At 37.8% G+C, this 15,012-nt stretch overlaps 1 protein-coding gene across 5 annotated transcripts in view; it reads left to right on the forward strand.

The window, feature by feature from the left end:
- The window catches only part of CSDE1 (cold shock domain containing E1), a 54,585-nt gene that overhangs the window by 32,401 nt on the left and 7,172 nt on the right, over positions 1-15,012 (forward strand). For 3 of the 5 annotated variants that reach the window (XM_027866678.1, XM_027866681.1, XM_027866679.1), the window contains 9 exons: positions 185-313; positions 409-534; positions 1,417-1,629; positions 6,629-6,796; positions 6,885-7,049; positions 11,399-11,506; positions 12,654-12,829; positions 13,109-13,221; positions 14,336-14,455. In XM_027866678.1, coding sequence (XP_027722479.1) covers positions 185-313; positions 409-534; positions 1,417-1,629; positions 6,629-6,796; positions 6,885-7,049; positions 11,399-11,506; positions 12,654-12,829; positions 13,109-13,221; positions 14,336-14,455 — 1,318 coding nt within the window. The remainder of the gene's footprint in view (positions 1-184; positions 314-408; positions 535-1,416; positions 1,630-6,628; positions 6,797-6,884; positions 7,050-11,398; positions 11,507-12,653; positions 12,830-13,108; positions 13,222-14,335; positions 14,456-15,012) is intronic. The other 2 variants (XM_027866680.1, XM_027866682.1) reach the window with 1 other exon arrangement.

A 15,012-nucleotide genomic window follows, 5' to 3' on the forward strand; every position in this document is an offset into this window, starting at 1 on the left:
TGATTGGTAGCACGTATATCAAACTTTATGCCAAAATGCAAAATATTTATATTCTAATGGTGTTTTTATGGAAAGGATTCTTCCTTTTTAAATCAACAACATAAAGTTCTAAAAGAACTAATGATCATAAAGTACTGAGTTTCTTTGTAAATAATATTCCTAACTATTGTGCATTTCATTTTAGGAAGCATTTGGCTTTATTGAAAGGGGTGATGTTGTAAAGGAGATATTCTTTCACTATAGTGAATTTAAGGGTGACCTAGAAGCCTTACAGCCTGGAGATGACGTGGAATTCACAATCAAAGACAGAAATGTAAGACAATCCATTTAAATTCCAGTCTCTTAATAGTAGTTCTCATTGTTTCTTAGGAAATATTTACGGTATGGGCTTTTCTTTTGTAATTATAGGGTAAAGAAGTTGCAACAGATGTCAGACTACTGCCTCAAGGAACAGTTATTTTTGAAGATATCAGCATTGAACATTTTGATGGAACTGTAACCAAAGTTATTCCAAAAGTACCTAATAAAAACCAGGTAAACAGTTTTTTTGCATTTAATAAGTATTGCTTTTTTAGTTCTACCTGATGATGTCAGACATTTTAAATTCAGTAAAGTGGTGATTGAAAGTCCACTGCTACGCCTGAACAATTCTAGTACCACCCTCTAAAAACTTACAGGAAATGTATTGTTGAATCAAATTTAGCACTATACCAATAATCTTCTGGTACTTTCAGAAGAACAATTCGAACTATTTTACACCAGTTCAGTTTGCTCAAAAAGGAGGAATTAGATGCTAACTTAAGAATTATTTGGATTTTTTTCCCCCCCTCTAAAGTTGGGTAATAATGAGAAAGGTAGAAAAACACTAGTAATAATGTTACTATTCATGCAGTATTTGAATGTTTGCATGGTGGAGAGATGTGTGTGCACATATACTTACACATTTATATGTCTCACTACACCTCCATGATGTAGGTTTGCAGGTAAAATTATTTTTCATATTTAGCAGATTAGGAAACAGGTCCTGAGAAGTCATGACTTGCTAATAGTTACATAATTAGTAAATATCTGAAGGATTCAAATCTAGTTCTTTCTGGCTCTTATCTAGCTCTCTTCTATTTCATGCTTCTAAAACATGGTCACAGAACTCTTCCTTGAAAAAAATGAATTGATTTAATTAACATACTTTTCCAGGTTGTGTTACTTATTTAGGAAATAGGAGACAGGAGACTATTGAAGTTGCTTGAGAAAAATGCTTAGGTGTCTGGTAAAAATTTGCAATTGTGTTGTGGTTACAGACAAGAAACATAAAGAAACAGTCAAAATAAAAGGGCAGTTTGTTTCAGATTATCTTGTTCTGCATCATTCTTTTATGGTGAAGAGAATCTGCAGTTTAAGATATTTTCTTCTCTTCAGAATGATCCATTGCCTGGACGCATCAAAGTAGATTTTGTGATTCCTAAAGAACTTCCTTTTGGAGACAAAGATACAAAATCCAAGGTGACTCTGCTGGAAGGTGACCATGTTAGGTTTAATATTTCAACAGACCGACGTGACAAATTAGAACGAGCAACCAACATAGAAGTTCTCACCAATACGTTTCAGTGCACTAATGAAACCAGAGAAATGGCAAGTTGTATTTCTTCTTAAATTTTTGAGTGTTGTCTGCTAATCTGAAAATGATACCGAGACTCGTTGTCAAACCAATTCTTGGAAATTGGTGATGACATTAAGATTTGTGTGGAAAATTACTTTTGTCTTTGAGATATCTTTCAAATACAGTAGAACTAAAGTTGGGGTTAATGCAGGTTCCTTCTAGCTTTTTAATTTCTTTCATTCCAGTGCTGGTTCTTGGGCACAAGATTAATTACTTGCTTCCCAACCTGTTATAATGAAGTTTAGTAAAGTAAGTAATAGAGTTAATTTATGTATCTTTAGTTGAATGTGATTTAACAATGCATCTGACTTCCTGTAGTAGTCAGTTACTATAAAGTTATTCAACTATAGTAATTATTTAGTGATGGACCCAGGTACCATTTTCTCTGAAATGTGTTTTATAAGAAATGTAATGTTTTCTCAAAACTTGTTATTCCTTTTAATTCGTTGGGGATTTGATCACATTGCACAAACTTTTTAAGGAGGTGGCAGGGACTAGATTTGATTTCTTTGGTAAAGGGAATTTGTGAGAAAACTTCCAGACCAAAGCAAGTCTTTGTTGATCTGCTTTATACCTTATTGCCTTAGTTGCCTAGTACTCTGAGAGGTTAAGTAACTACCAGGGTTAGAGACGGTTGAATCCAAGTCTTCCTGAGTCCAAGGCCAACTCTTTATCCACTAGATATTTCACTGAAAAAATTGAGCGTATTCACAAAGATCTCCCTCTTCTCCCCTGTTCCTTGTCTTACGTCATTCAGATGATTTCTGTCACTATCTCCTTCACTCATTTCTTATGAAGGGCTTTCTTTGCTCTTTGGCCTATCCCTGTCCATGCATAAGTGATCCTATCCTGTCTCCTACAACAGACTGCTCTATCATCTGTACTTTAGCAGTAATCTTTAATCACTCCCTGTCTGCTGGCTGTTCCTCTACTGTCTGCAAACATGCCCGTGTCTCTCCCATTCTCAAAAAACCTTCACTTGACCCAACCATCCCTGCTAGCTATCATCCTGTATCTCTCCTCCCTTTTATGGCTAAAATCCTTGAGAAAATCATCAAATTAGGTGCCTCTACCTCCTTTCCTCTCAGTTTCTTTTTAACTTGTGACTTCCAGCCCTTCATGAAATTGAAATTGCTATCACCAAAGTCATTAATGATCTCTTAATGGCCAAACCTAATGGACTTTTCTCAATCCTCATTCCCCTTGACCTTTCTACAGCCTTTGACACTATGGATCACCATCTTCTCCTTGATATTCCCCTCTCTTTTAGGATTTCATGACACTGCTTCATTTTAGTTCTCCTATTTGTCTGACCTGTCCTCAGTTTCCTTTGCAGAATCTCTTGTCTAGTTCATGCTCATTAATCATGGAGGTACCTCAAGGTTCTGTCCTGGGTCCTCTTTTCTTCTTCCTCTATACTGTTTTGCTTGGTGTTATCGTTAGCTCCCGTGGATTTAATTATCATCTCTTTGCCGAATGTTCTCAGACCTATTTATCCAGCCCTAACCTCTAACTTGACTTCTGGTTTCATATCTCCATCTATTGGATATCTCAAACTGGATGTCCTGTGGACATCTTGAATTCAGCACTTCCAAAACGGAATTCATTATCTTTCCCCTTGAACCCTCCCCTTTTCTGTACTTTTCTGTTATTGTAGAGGGTATCACAATCCTTCCAGTCCACAGCATCCCAACCTCCTTGATATACTCTTCTCTCTGGATTTTTGCGATACTGCCCTCTCCTGGACCTCCTACCTTTCTGACTACTCCTTCTAAGTCCCCCTTGCCTCATCCTCTTCAGTGTTACCCTGCTGACAATGAGGTCCCCCAAGGCTTTGTATTGGGCCTTCTCCCTCTGTACTATTTCACTTGATCTCTTTAGCTTTTATGAGTTCAAGTGCTTTTCTCTATCCAGATGACAAGATCTGCTTGTCCAGCCCTAATTTGTCTGCTGACCTCCATTCTTCATCTCTGCCTTTCTAGATTCAACATGTCTAGAACTAAGTTTACTATCTCTCCCCTCCAAACTTCCTTCTATTACTTTCAAGGATGTCACCACCCTTTTGGTCACCCAGACTTGCAACTTTGATGTCATCCTCATCACCTCACTTTCATCCATTCCCTCCCGACACCACTCCCACGTCCAGTCAGTAGGCAACCCCTATTTGTTTACTTATGCCTTTACAAAATCTTCTCTCCTTTGATTTGGCCATCACTCTGATGAAGCTTTCGTCACCTCGTGCCTGGATTATTGAAATACCTGCTGGCATGTCTGCCTTTCCCCATTCCAGTGAACTCCAGTGACTCCCTGTTACCTCCAATATAAAATCTAAAATCCTTGGTTTGGCTTTATCTTATTCTCTTCCATGTGCTCTGATCCAGTAACACTGACCTCCTTGCTGTTCCATGCACATGACACTCATCTCCCTACTTGAGCATTTTCAAAGGCATCCTTCAAGACTCAGCTGAAGTCTTATCTTCTTCAAATAGCCTTTCCTAATCCTTCTTAACTTTAGGGCCTTCCTTCTAAGGTTACCCCCAGTTTATCTGTCTGTAGCTTATTTGTACATATTTGTTTGCCTGTGGTCCTCCCCCATTAGTCTGTGAGCTTCTTGAGAGCAGGGACTATTTTTTGCCTTTCTTTGTATCCTCAGGGCGTAGCCCAGTGCCTGGCATATAATAGGATCTTAATAAATGCCAGGCTGACTGAGTGTCATTACCCTACTTCTGTGTAATACATTTTTTGAGTATTTGTAAAGGAAAAGAACTAGATTGTAACTATAGTACTACAAGTATAATGAGGATAGAAGCTTAGATATTTCCTGATATTAGGCTTTTAAAATTGTTAAGATACAAATGTTAATTACATGTAACCAGCTTATATGATATATAATTGCCAAAGAGATGAATTTCAAAGGGGGGAAAAAACCTGTTAAGAGGGTGAGAGGTTTTCTCTTTTGAAAGAAATAGAGTTGGGAATGTGTGTATATAGTGCTCTAAAGTTTTCACTACAGCTTAGTTGGTCAATTTAAATTTGTATCTGATTCTACAGAGTTCCTATGTAACAGGATAACTCTTCTTCATTGTTGTTTTAGTAAATAACTTTTTATGTAACATTTAAGTTTTACAGAATGCTTTATATTCCATAACTCATTTGAGCCCTTTGACAACCTCGAGAATTACAGAAAATATCCTCATCCTACTGTTATGAGAATAGGCTAACAGTAGTTAAGTGACTTAGGCCTGAACATTCAACTAGTAAGTAACAGAAGTTGGGTTTGAACTGGAGCTTTTTCTGACTCCCAAGGTCCAACACTCTTTCTGTTACATCTGATTCTGCCTCATTAAACCACCTGACATTGTCACCCATTCTTTCCTCCGCTCTCTCATTCAGAGTTGGCCCTTCTCACCAAGGATAATCTCTCCCCCACCCCCATTATTTCTTTTAACCTGTTCTTTCCTGTCTCCTCCAGATGCTCCCACCATCACTCCCTCCACCCCCAGTTTTAAGTCTCTTCCTATCTATTGGGTTATTCGTTTCTGTTAACAGTGATGCCCAGGTCTCCTTCATTCTTAAACCCTGATTGGACCTTACCATACCTTTAATATTATCTTTTATCTCTCTTTTTTATAAACAAACTCTTGAAAACACCTCTATTTCTTGTTTTCCAGTCCTTTGTAAACTGGCTTCCTTACTTCATCTCTTAACTGAAACTACTCCTGACAAAATTATTTAATGATTTCTTAATTGCCAGTATAATGGCCTCATTTTTCTTGACCTCAGCAGCTTTTGTGGAACTCCGTCTTCTGAAAAATGTCTCCAATCCGGGTTTTTGTGATAATTGTTTTCCCTTGGTTCTTCTGAACACTAGTAAGTCTCTTTTTTCTGGATCATCCATATGAATGCTAACTGGCTGTACCCCCACCAGTCTGTTTTGAGCTCTTTTTTTACATTCTCTGGAGACCTCCTAAGCTCCCATGGGTTCAGTTATGATCTCTGAACAGATGTTTCTCGGGTCTGTATATTCAGGCCTACCTTCTTTCTCATATCTCCAGTTGCCTATTAGGTATTATAAATGAGGTGTCCCATAGGTATCTCAAACTCAACATGTTCACGATAAAGCTCTTCCCCCCACCCCATTGAAAAAAAAAAACAAAAAACCTCAAACCATTTATCTTCTTCTGAACTTCTCTGTTTCTGTTGAGGGCAACACCGTTTTCCAGGCAACACAGTTTACAACATTGGGTTCATCCTTGACTCTTCGCTCTTCTTCATCCTCCACTACACGTCAAATCAGTTGCCAAGTTTACCTTCTTATTTTGCAGATACTTCTTCTCTACATTCACACTTAAATCCTAGTGAAGACCTGCATCATCTCTCATCTGAACTATTTCAAACAGTTTCTAATTGATCTTCTTGCCTCAGTTCTCCCAACTACAATCCATCTTTAACTTAGCTACTGATCTGATAGATTCCTGAAGGAATGACCACGTTACTCTATTGATTCCTTAATACAGCTGTGATCAAATACAAAACTTGTCTGTCTGTGGAAGCCCTTCATAAACTCCCCTCCAGGCTACCTTTCTAAGCTTCTTACACATTATTCTTCAGTCCAGTTAAACTGATATTCTTGCTGTTTCCTATTTATAGCATCCCATCTCTCCTCTCAGTGCCCTTTGTACAAATGATCCCTATGCCTGACATGCACTTCCTCCTCATTTTAGCTTCTCGCAATCTTTTGTTTCCTTCAGAGTTCAGCTTCAATGCCACCTCCTATATGAGGCCTTTCCTGATCCTTACCCCCAGCTGTTAGTCCCTCCTTCCCAAAATTACCTTGTATTTTGTTTGTATTTTTTGTCCTTATGTCTTCTGATAAAAATAGGACAGTAACTTTATTTTGTCTAGCACTTGGTACATAGTAGGAATTAATTGAATCACCACCTGGCCCTGACTTGCGTGTTTGTGTTCTAGGGTGTGATTGCTGCCATGAGAGATGGTTTTGGGTTTATCAAGTGTGTGGATCGTGATGCCCGCATGTTCTTTCACTTCAGTGAAATTCTGGATGGGAACCAGCTCCATATTTCGGATGAAGTAGAGTTTACTGTGGTTCCTGTGAGTAATGGAGTTTTTTTGAGAAAAGTATGAGGGTTTTGTTTTTTTTAAACATGCCTTTAAAAAAGTTTTTATTTAAATAAAATGAACCCAAAAAAACTTTCTTGTGTTGTAGGATATGCTGTCTGCCCAAAGAAATCATGCTATTCGGATTAAAAAGCTTCCTAAGGGCACGGTTTCATTCCATACCCATTCAGATCACCGCTTTGTTGGCACGGTAGAGAAAGAGGCCACTTTTGCCAATCCCAAAACCACTAGTCCAAATAAAGGCAAAGAAAAGGTAACTGACACTTGGAGAGAATGTTCTTATAAATATAAAGAAAATACGCACATCTTTTCTAAATAATGTCATATTAAGTAAAACAACAAAAGTACAATGTGATACTGTAATATTGAATTGTTTATTCCTAATATTTTAAACAGTCTATTATTCATTTCCACTTTGGTGGTTTTTCAGGTGGGTTTTGAAATTTTAGATTTTTGGATTGATAGTGTGATACTGTAATATTGAATTGTTCTTAATGTTTTTAATAGAGTCTTATTAATTTACACATTGGAGATTTTTCAAGTGGGTTTTGAAATTTCAGATTTTTGGATTGATGTAGATCTGATTAGTTCTTAGCTGACAAAATGAAGTAATTCTTGGGGAAAATATTTTAAGTAGTTATAATAGAAACCTCTTTAATTCAGAAATAAATTGTAATCAAGCTTTTGTACTTTCTCTTTAGCGCTGCTCTGGCTACTGTGTTTAAATTCTCAAACATTAACATTTAATTTTGGCATGTTAATCAAGAGATAATTTAATGTGCACTTACTATAAGTTTTAAACCACTCTAGGTGCTGTAGGAAAGCTCTTGAAGTTTCTGAACTGTCTACTATTTGGGAAAGGCAAGGTTAAATATATTTTATTATATTATATGTTGTCATTTTATATATTATTATAAATATATTTTAAATTACAACACAGAGTACGATCACTTCCTTTCTTAGACTGCCTAGGTAATCAAAGACTATTGAATAAATGAGTTGTACAAACAGTAATTACTGTCATTCAGAGGAGAGATCACCAAGGGTTGCCTTGCCTTTCTTCTGTTGGTGTGCTAAGCTGTATAAATTTTACTTATCCACAAAATTCATATTTTAGCACTGCTTCATGGCCTTAGATGTTAACCCTTGGATCTTGCGATGTGGCAGCAGGGCAGCAGAGCACCAGCTCTAACATAATTCTGCCTAGCTGTACAGGATTTGAATCTAGGCTGCTGTCCAAGCACATCCCAGCAAGGTAGAGAGAGGCTTATCCTCCTGAGTCCTAAGTGATGCATTTTGTAGTGCTCTTGTTACACACAGGGAAATATAAAATGGTCCTGAGTCCTTTGTGGACCCCTTTCTTCCTTATTGATCCTGGAAATCGGGGGCCAGATAGTGCTAAAGGTCATGCAGTTTTTAAGTTTATCTTCAAATAGTAATCTACTGGTAATCTGAAAATGAGACTTTGCTAAAAAATTGGTACACCACTCAAGGAAATGAACTATATTGACATTCTTAATATAAAGGACATAGGTTCTCCTCAGGCAAATAAAGGAAATAGTGAAGTTGGCTTTCTGATGTACCTAAGGACATCTTTGCTTTTAGTGCCTTATGTTGAACATAAGCAGATATCATCATAGAAATATGTGAAGCCTGTGTGCTAATTATCTTTTGCAGATCATGAAGGAATTAAAGAAATTTTAATATGAATCTAACAGAGTCTTACAAGCCATCTCGGTCAGCATGTATCTTGATAGAACAACCCTACTCTCAGTTCAAGAGTTGACACAGGAAAGGACTGTGAAAAATGTGTTGGAAAAAAGGCTTGGGACTTACCAGTGGAATAAATGAAAAACCAAAGGCTTGTGAATTATTCAGATCATTCACACCTGTATGTTATGAATACTTCCTTAAGGAAGCTCCTAGATTTTGCAAGCATCAGAAATCATTTCCTTACCTCCTTTCCCTTTCCTAAGGGGGGCGGAATGAAATTGACTGTGTCAATAGACAGGAAACTGATTATCAGTGTGAGAGTTCATTTCTGAATGCCATTGTGCATTTACATCATTAACTAATCAGGACCAGAGGTTCAGATCATTGTCAAATTAGAGGGATAAAAATGAGAAGGTACTATGTGCCAGTAGTGTACTCCCAGTGTGACCTATTTAAACAAGACTTTTATCCTAGAAAATGAATATAAGACTTTAATTTGATCACCACTTCTTAGGGAAGTTGTACTGATGTTTGTCACTGGCCAAAAGAATTCTGAAACACCATGAACCATTAAATACCTGACCTCTTCATGAAAATACATAACTAATAAATGCAACATTAATTTAGAATATAAATTTGTTTGCCGAACATTTCAAAGGAAAATGATGGGAAAATAAGCCAAGAAGTGGATAGAACAACCAGACTACAGAGTGTTTGATGTGAGACCCAGTTATCCCATATTATCCCCAAAACATTTGCAGGTGAAACTGGAAGGACAGCAAATAGGCTTTACCAGCATCTCTACACTGACCATAGAACCCTTTCTTCGGGGTTATCAGTAGGAGTACTGTGCCTATGCCTGACAGGAGCCAGGCATCCGAGACTGGTCTCTAAAGAGTTTTGCCAGTATGATGAAGACATCCTACACACTCCTCAGATGGACACAAGATTTTATTGAAAACAAGACATGACAAGTTTTTTACAAGAACACATTGAGACCTGGACCACTGCAGAGTCACCTCCTTAGTGAGTCACTTCCCAACACATTCCATAAGGAAAAAAGAAGGGATGAAGAATGTTGTCCATTGTTTCTTAGGCTGGCAATGCAGGTGGATGAAGAACTGAGCCCAGAATTTAAGAATAACTGGATTACGTTTAGGTAGTTGTATAGCACAGTGATCCCAGTATGCTCCCTAAACCCAACTTTTTAACACCACTTTCCTGGTAATGCCGTATGCCGGTCAACCCTTAAATACTATTGTCTCAGAAGAATCCAAACTGGAAGTGTGTCAGAGCATGGGAAGATGATTATACATGTTAGTAAACTACCAAGAATAACTTACAGAATCACAGAATGAAAGAATTTCAGTGTTGGGATACCAGTGGTCATCTAATCCAATCCATACCCGAAACAGAATCTTTTTCTACCATGTGATACTGTTGACTAATTTATCTTGCAGTCCATTAAAACTCTCAAATCTTTTTGAAATAAGTTGTCATCTAGTCATGCTTCCCTCATGTTGTATTGGTGATGTTGATTTTGGAGGACTGTACTGTAAGACCTTGCATTTAACCCTATTAAATTCCATCTTAAATGATTTGTTCCCATGTTTTTAGATTGTCAAGCTCTTTCAGGATTTTGATTATCAACTAGTGTGTGTCTTCCCAGTTTTGTATCATCAGCAGACCCAATAAACATGTCACCTGTGTCTTTATCCAAGTCACTGATGTAAATGTTAAACAGCACAGGGACATAAACATATTTCTAGGGTACTCCTCTGGAGACCTGCTTCTAAGTAGATTTTGAACTAATAATTACTCTTTGGGTCCAGCCATTCAGCCAGCTCTGAGTAACACTTCTCTCCATCTTTTCCATGAGAATTACAGGACTTTATTTAAATGCTTGGTTAAAATCTAGGTAAATTATATCAACATTCCCCTGTTCCCCCAGTTATGAACCTTATAAAAAAAAAGGGGGGGACATGAGGTTTGTCTGGCATGACATTGTTACTGGCTTTTTTTTTATCATTGCTCTTTTTTCTGGATATTCACTAATCATCCCTTTAATGGTATGTTCGGGAATTTTACCGAGGAGTGTTAGCCTTCCAGAGCTATAAGCAATCTATTTGGATATGAGAACTAGCATAATATACATTATAAAGGATGTGTATTTACAGAAAGAGAGATAGACCAGTCATGTAGCAAGAATGAGACATAGAAGGTGATCTTAATGTTATACTGATATCAACAAAAATACTAAAAGACCTGAAAAAAAGATTTCAGTTCTTCGGTAGATCCTTTATGGAGCTCTTGTGAAAGTGCATGAATTATAATTGCTTAGGATGAGAGAAGTTGGATGCGTTGCCATTTGTACTCTAGGGTGCCATATTTATGTGGCTGATACGGGTCTATGAAGTGTTAACTTGTATATTTCTTAGTCTGTGTTTTAAGCTACTAAAAAGTATATTTCACAGTGCCCAATAAATGTTGTAAATGAGTAGTACCAAATATTTTGTGGGGAAAATATGACTTGAACTAGGCCTTGAAGAATACTAATCATTAGGTAAAGAGGAATGGGAAGGGCTTTCCAGTTTTGGAGTAGAGATAGTGGTGACAGTGTGAGCATGTTTAGTTTTTAAAAACTTTCTTCCTAATTAGCAAAATGTGAGATAGAATATCCTGCTACTGAAAGGACCACATTAGAATTGATTTAGTACTCAGCCTGTTTGTAAACAAGATTTCTCCTACCCAGATGGATGACAATCCTCTTTAAAGGACTCCCTACTTGGAGAGAAATATGGAGCCAGACTTCTCATTTTCCTATAGTCTGTCAATAATTTTTTCCCCATTGGTACCTTGCAAACCTCACCATGGCCCTTTTTGTTTTAGGAGGCTGAAGATGGAATTATTGTGTATGATGACTGTGGGGTGAAACTGACCATTGCATATCAAGCCAAGGACCTGGAAGGCTCCACTCCTCCTCAGATAGGAGATAAGGCAAAGTCATCTTTACTTTTTTAAGGGATGAAGTCAATACCAAGAATGTTTAAAAAAAAAAAAAATCATCTTGTTACTCATGAAACATTTGTAAAGTGAAAAGGTTCCTTTTTTTATAGTCCCAAGTTTTCATTTGGCTTTGTTGTAAAAACTATATTTCCCAGACTTCTAGCAAAAGGCTGGTGAATGATACCATCTTATAAAACATATAAGTGGGTGTGGCTGGTCTGGGCACTTCCTTGAATGGATGTTCCAACAGAAACTCACCAATTAGAGGAGGGAGCTTCAGGGGCAGAGGTGTACCTCTCTGAGTGTGAAGGCAGCTGGGATTAGAGTGCTGGCTATTAGAAAGAAATAAGCAAGGGGACGATTGATTTGAAAGTGATGGCCACTTAGTGGCAAAATTTCGTTCAAGTCAAGATAAACTGGTTTTATTTCAACCAAGTACATTTAATGTAAGAGACCAGTTTAGCTTTAAAATAAGGAGCTAAGCCAGGTGCTGTGAGAGAGCCACACTTACAATGTACTGACCATAAGTTTCCCTATCTCTGGGAACGGCCCTTCCTTTGCCTGTCATGCACGAGTGCTGTTTGGTTGGTTTGATTGTTCCTACTTGCACAAACTGTGCTACTGAAAGTCTGTATTCTTAACAATATAGTAGAATAAGCTCCTAAGTTAAAAGTTGTACTTAGAGATCACTTGGAACTCTTGGTGTCCAGGAATAAATGGCAGAATACTTTGACATCTTAAGTACTATTAAAGGCATATACAGAAGTAAAGGATCTAAGGGGTCCTTGAGTCCTCAGAGGCACACAGACTTTGAATGATGCTGAAGGTGCTCAGCTGGGGTCTGTCCAGTGACGATCATTCCTCTGGGGAAGGTACATGATGAAAATGATGTGCATGGTCAGAGGCCTTAATAAATCACATCAAAAGTACAGTCAGAGAGGGGAAGTCATAATGTAAGACAAAACTAAAATACTGTGCTTTAGGAGAAACAGGAATGTTAGTTTGGAGGGAAGTTTCCTTGACAACACAGTGACAGAATAGTGAATACAACCTTTGGAACATGCAAACAGAGCTCACCTTATGTTGAGGGGAATTGGGTGTGTCAAAAATGATTCATGAACATCCTTGTTTTTCACAGGTTGAATTTAGTGTAAGCGAAACAAAGAGGACTGGTCAGCAGACAGCAACTTGTGTCCGACTTTTAGGTCGTAACTCCAATGCCAAGAGGCTCTTGGGTTATGTGGCAACCCTGAAGGATAATTTTGGATTTATTGAAACAGCCAATCATGATAAGGAAATCTTTTTCCATTACAGGTAAATAGTTCCTTTCATCATGTTAGAACTTAAAGGGGTCTTAGAGATTATCTAATTCTCCATATATGACTCTTTGCCTTGGAATAAGAACCACATTTTTTATTATTAAACGCTTCGTTAATTTAAGGACTATATAAATGTCACGATAAAGCAGTCCTGTTGAGTTACGTGATGGCTTGTATGGACCTGGAGAGGTGGTACAGGTAGACAAATGTCTCCCCTCCTATGAGGGATGTTTGTGGTTGAGACTAATTCAGAATGTCATTTCCTCCCCAACAGTGAGTTCTCTGGTGATGTCGATAGCCTGGAACTGGGGGACATGGTCGAATACAGCTTGTCAAAAGGCAAAGGCAACAAAGTCAGTGCGGAAAAGGTGAACAAAACACACTCAGGTAATGATTGTGTGACTGTTGCTCAGCTATTGGTTTGGGTAGATTCAAAAGGCAAATAAGCACTTTGTTGTTTCTGGTTTTAGGGCACTTTTAAGATCATTTTGACTCTTTAAAAACAACTCCAAACCACTTTATCTAGGGAAAGCTTCAGGAATTCTACTAGAAAATGACGGTTTTAGTTCTGTGGTTAATCTTATGATATTCCTTAGTGACCCAGGCCAGTAACTGTTTTCTGGAACACAAGGACCTTTCATCTCACTATTGGTTTCCCTTTTCATGTAAGCCTTTTTAATAGTAAATGTGCAGAGCAAAATTATTCCTCCACTAAAGGCTTTTGCGGTAACTTAAGTTACTTGATAAAATATACAAACTAAATTACCTTTGGATTGTGGGGAGCAGAGAATTCTGCTCTTTAAGAATATGTGCATGACAGGCAGATGTGTAATTTCATGAAGATGGGAACGTCCCTCTGTCTGTGTATATCTGTAACTCTCACTTCAGCAGCTCATCTGTGATTTGGTCTTTAAACAAGTACCTGGGGCATTGACTGGTAAAATGCCTTAGCATTGGTCCCACATCTTGTATGTGCCAGAGGCAAGGTTTTTCTGACTCCACTGCAACATAGTGATGCTTCCATGTGCATTTATAAAAAGTAACCTTGTCTTCCTTGCCTGCTGCCCCTAATTCCTTTGCCTATTGATAAATCTATTGTAATGATAGTCTTAAAGGGAAATGCCAAGCATTGTTTTTAATTCTAATTTTCTTTTCTTTTCTTTTCTTTTTTTTTTTTTGTTCCCCTAATTTTCTTGAATGAGTAAAAGCTATGCTTGGAATACTTTCTGGGTATCTTATTCTTATGCAGAAGCAGTAATGTCATTAATGTTCATTCTATATTACAGTCAGATTAATTTATCCATCAGTTGAATTGTCTTTATGAAGAATTAAGATGACTTTTGAGATTGTCTGAATTTTGAAGTAGTCAAATTAAGATGGAAACTTTCTTCTTTAGAACTTCCTTTCCCAAATAGAGCTCACCGCCCTTGTTTATTAACTCCACTTATTAGGAAATAAGTCGGTGGAGCTTTCTGGTCTGATAGGACTGTTTGTTTTGTAGTTAATGGCACAACTGAGGAAGCTGATCCAACCATCTACTCGGGTAAAGTCATCCGCCCCCTGAGGAGTGTGGATCCAACCCAGACTGAATACCAAGGCATGATTGAGATCGTGGAGGAGGGTAAGGGCTTCTCTGCCAGCACCCTTTACATGAATGGAGGGAGATTTTAAAATATTGGCAAGTTTGTGTTCATTGTAGCCATCTCAGATTTCTTCTTGTGCTGAACTGAAGAGGACGAGGGACTTGCTGCCTTGCTTAATAATCTTGTTACATCTCTGAAATGAAAGATCAGAACAGATTAGGACCTGGCTTATCTTTAATACGTTTTATTGATTCCTTACACCAAGAAACACAGGCAGACATAGTTCTGCCTGGAGGCAGATCCAGGATCTCAGCTGACCTTTTTTCCCATTTCTCTGAATTCAGCTTCCTCTTAGTCACCTTTCTGTCAGAATTGTGTACTCTCTCTTGGGTCTGCTCACACTCTGCTTTACTTCATACACATCTTCCCATATTTCTCTTACTGCACAATAATGTTCCATCACATTCGTAGAGGGTTTTTTGTCTATTCCCCGTTCGGTGGATGAACACCCATCTTGTTTTCAGTTCTTTTATTCCATGAATGTTTTGATAAATATTGCCCCTTTGTTTCTGACTTCTACTGGAATTCCTCAGTC

Source organism: Vombatus ursinus, unplaced genomic scaffold (genome assembly GCF_900497805.2).
Source record: "Vombatus ursinus unplaced genomic scaffold, bare-nosed wombat genome assembly UNPS02014782.1, whole genome shotgun sequence".
NCBI lineage: Eukaryota > Metazoa > Chordata > Mammalia > Diprotodontia > Vombatidae > Vombatus > Vombatus ursinus.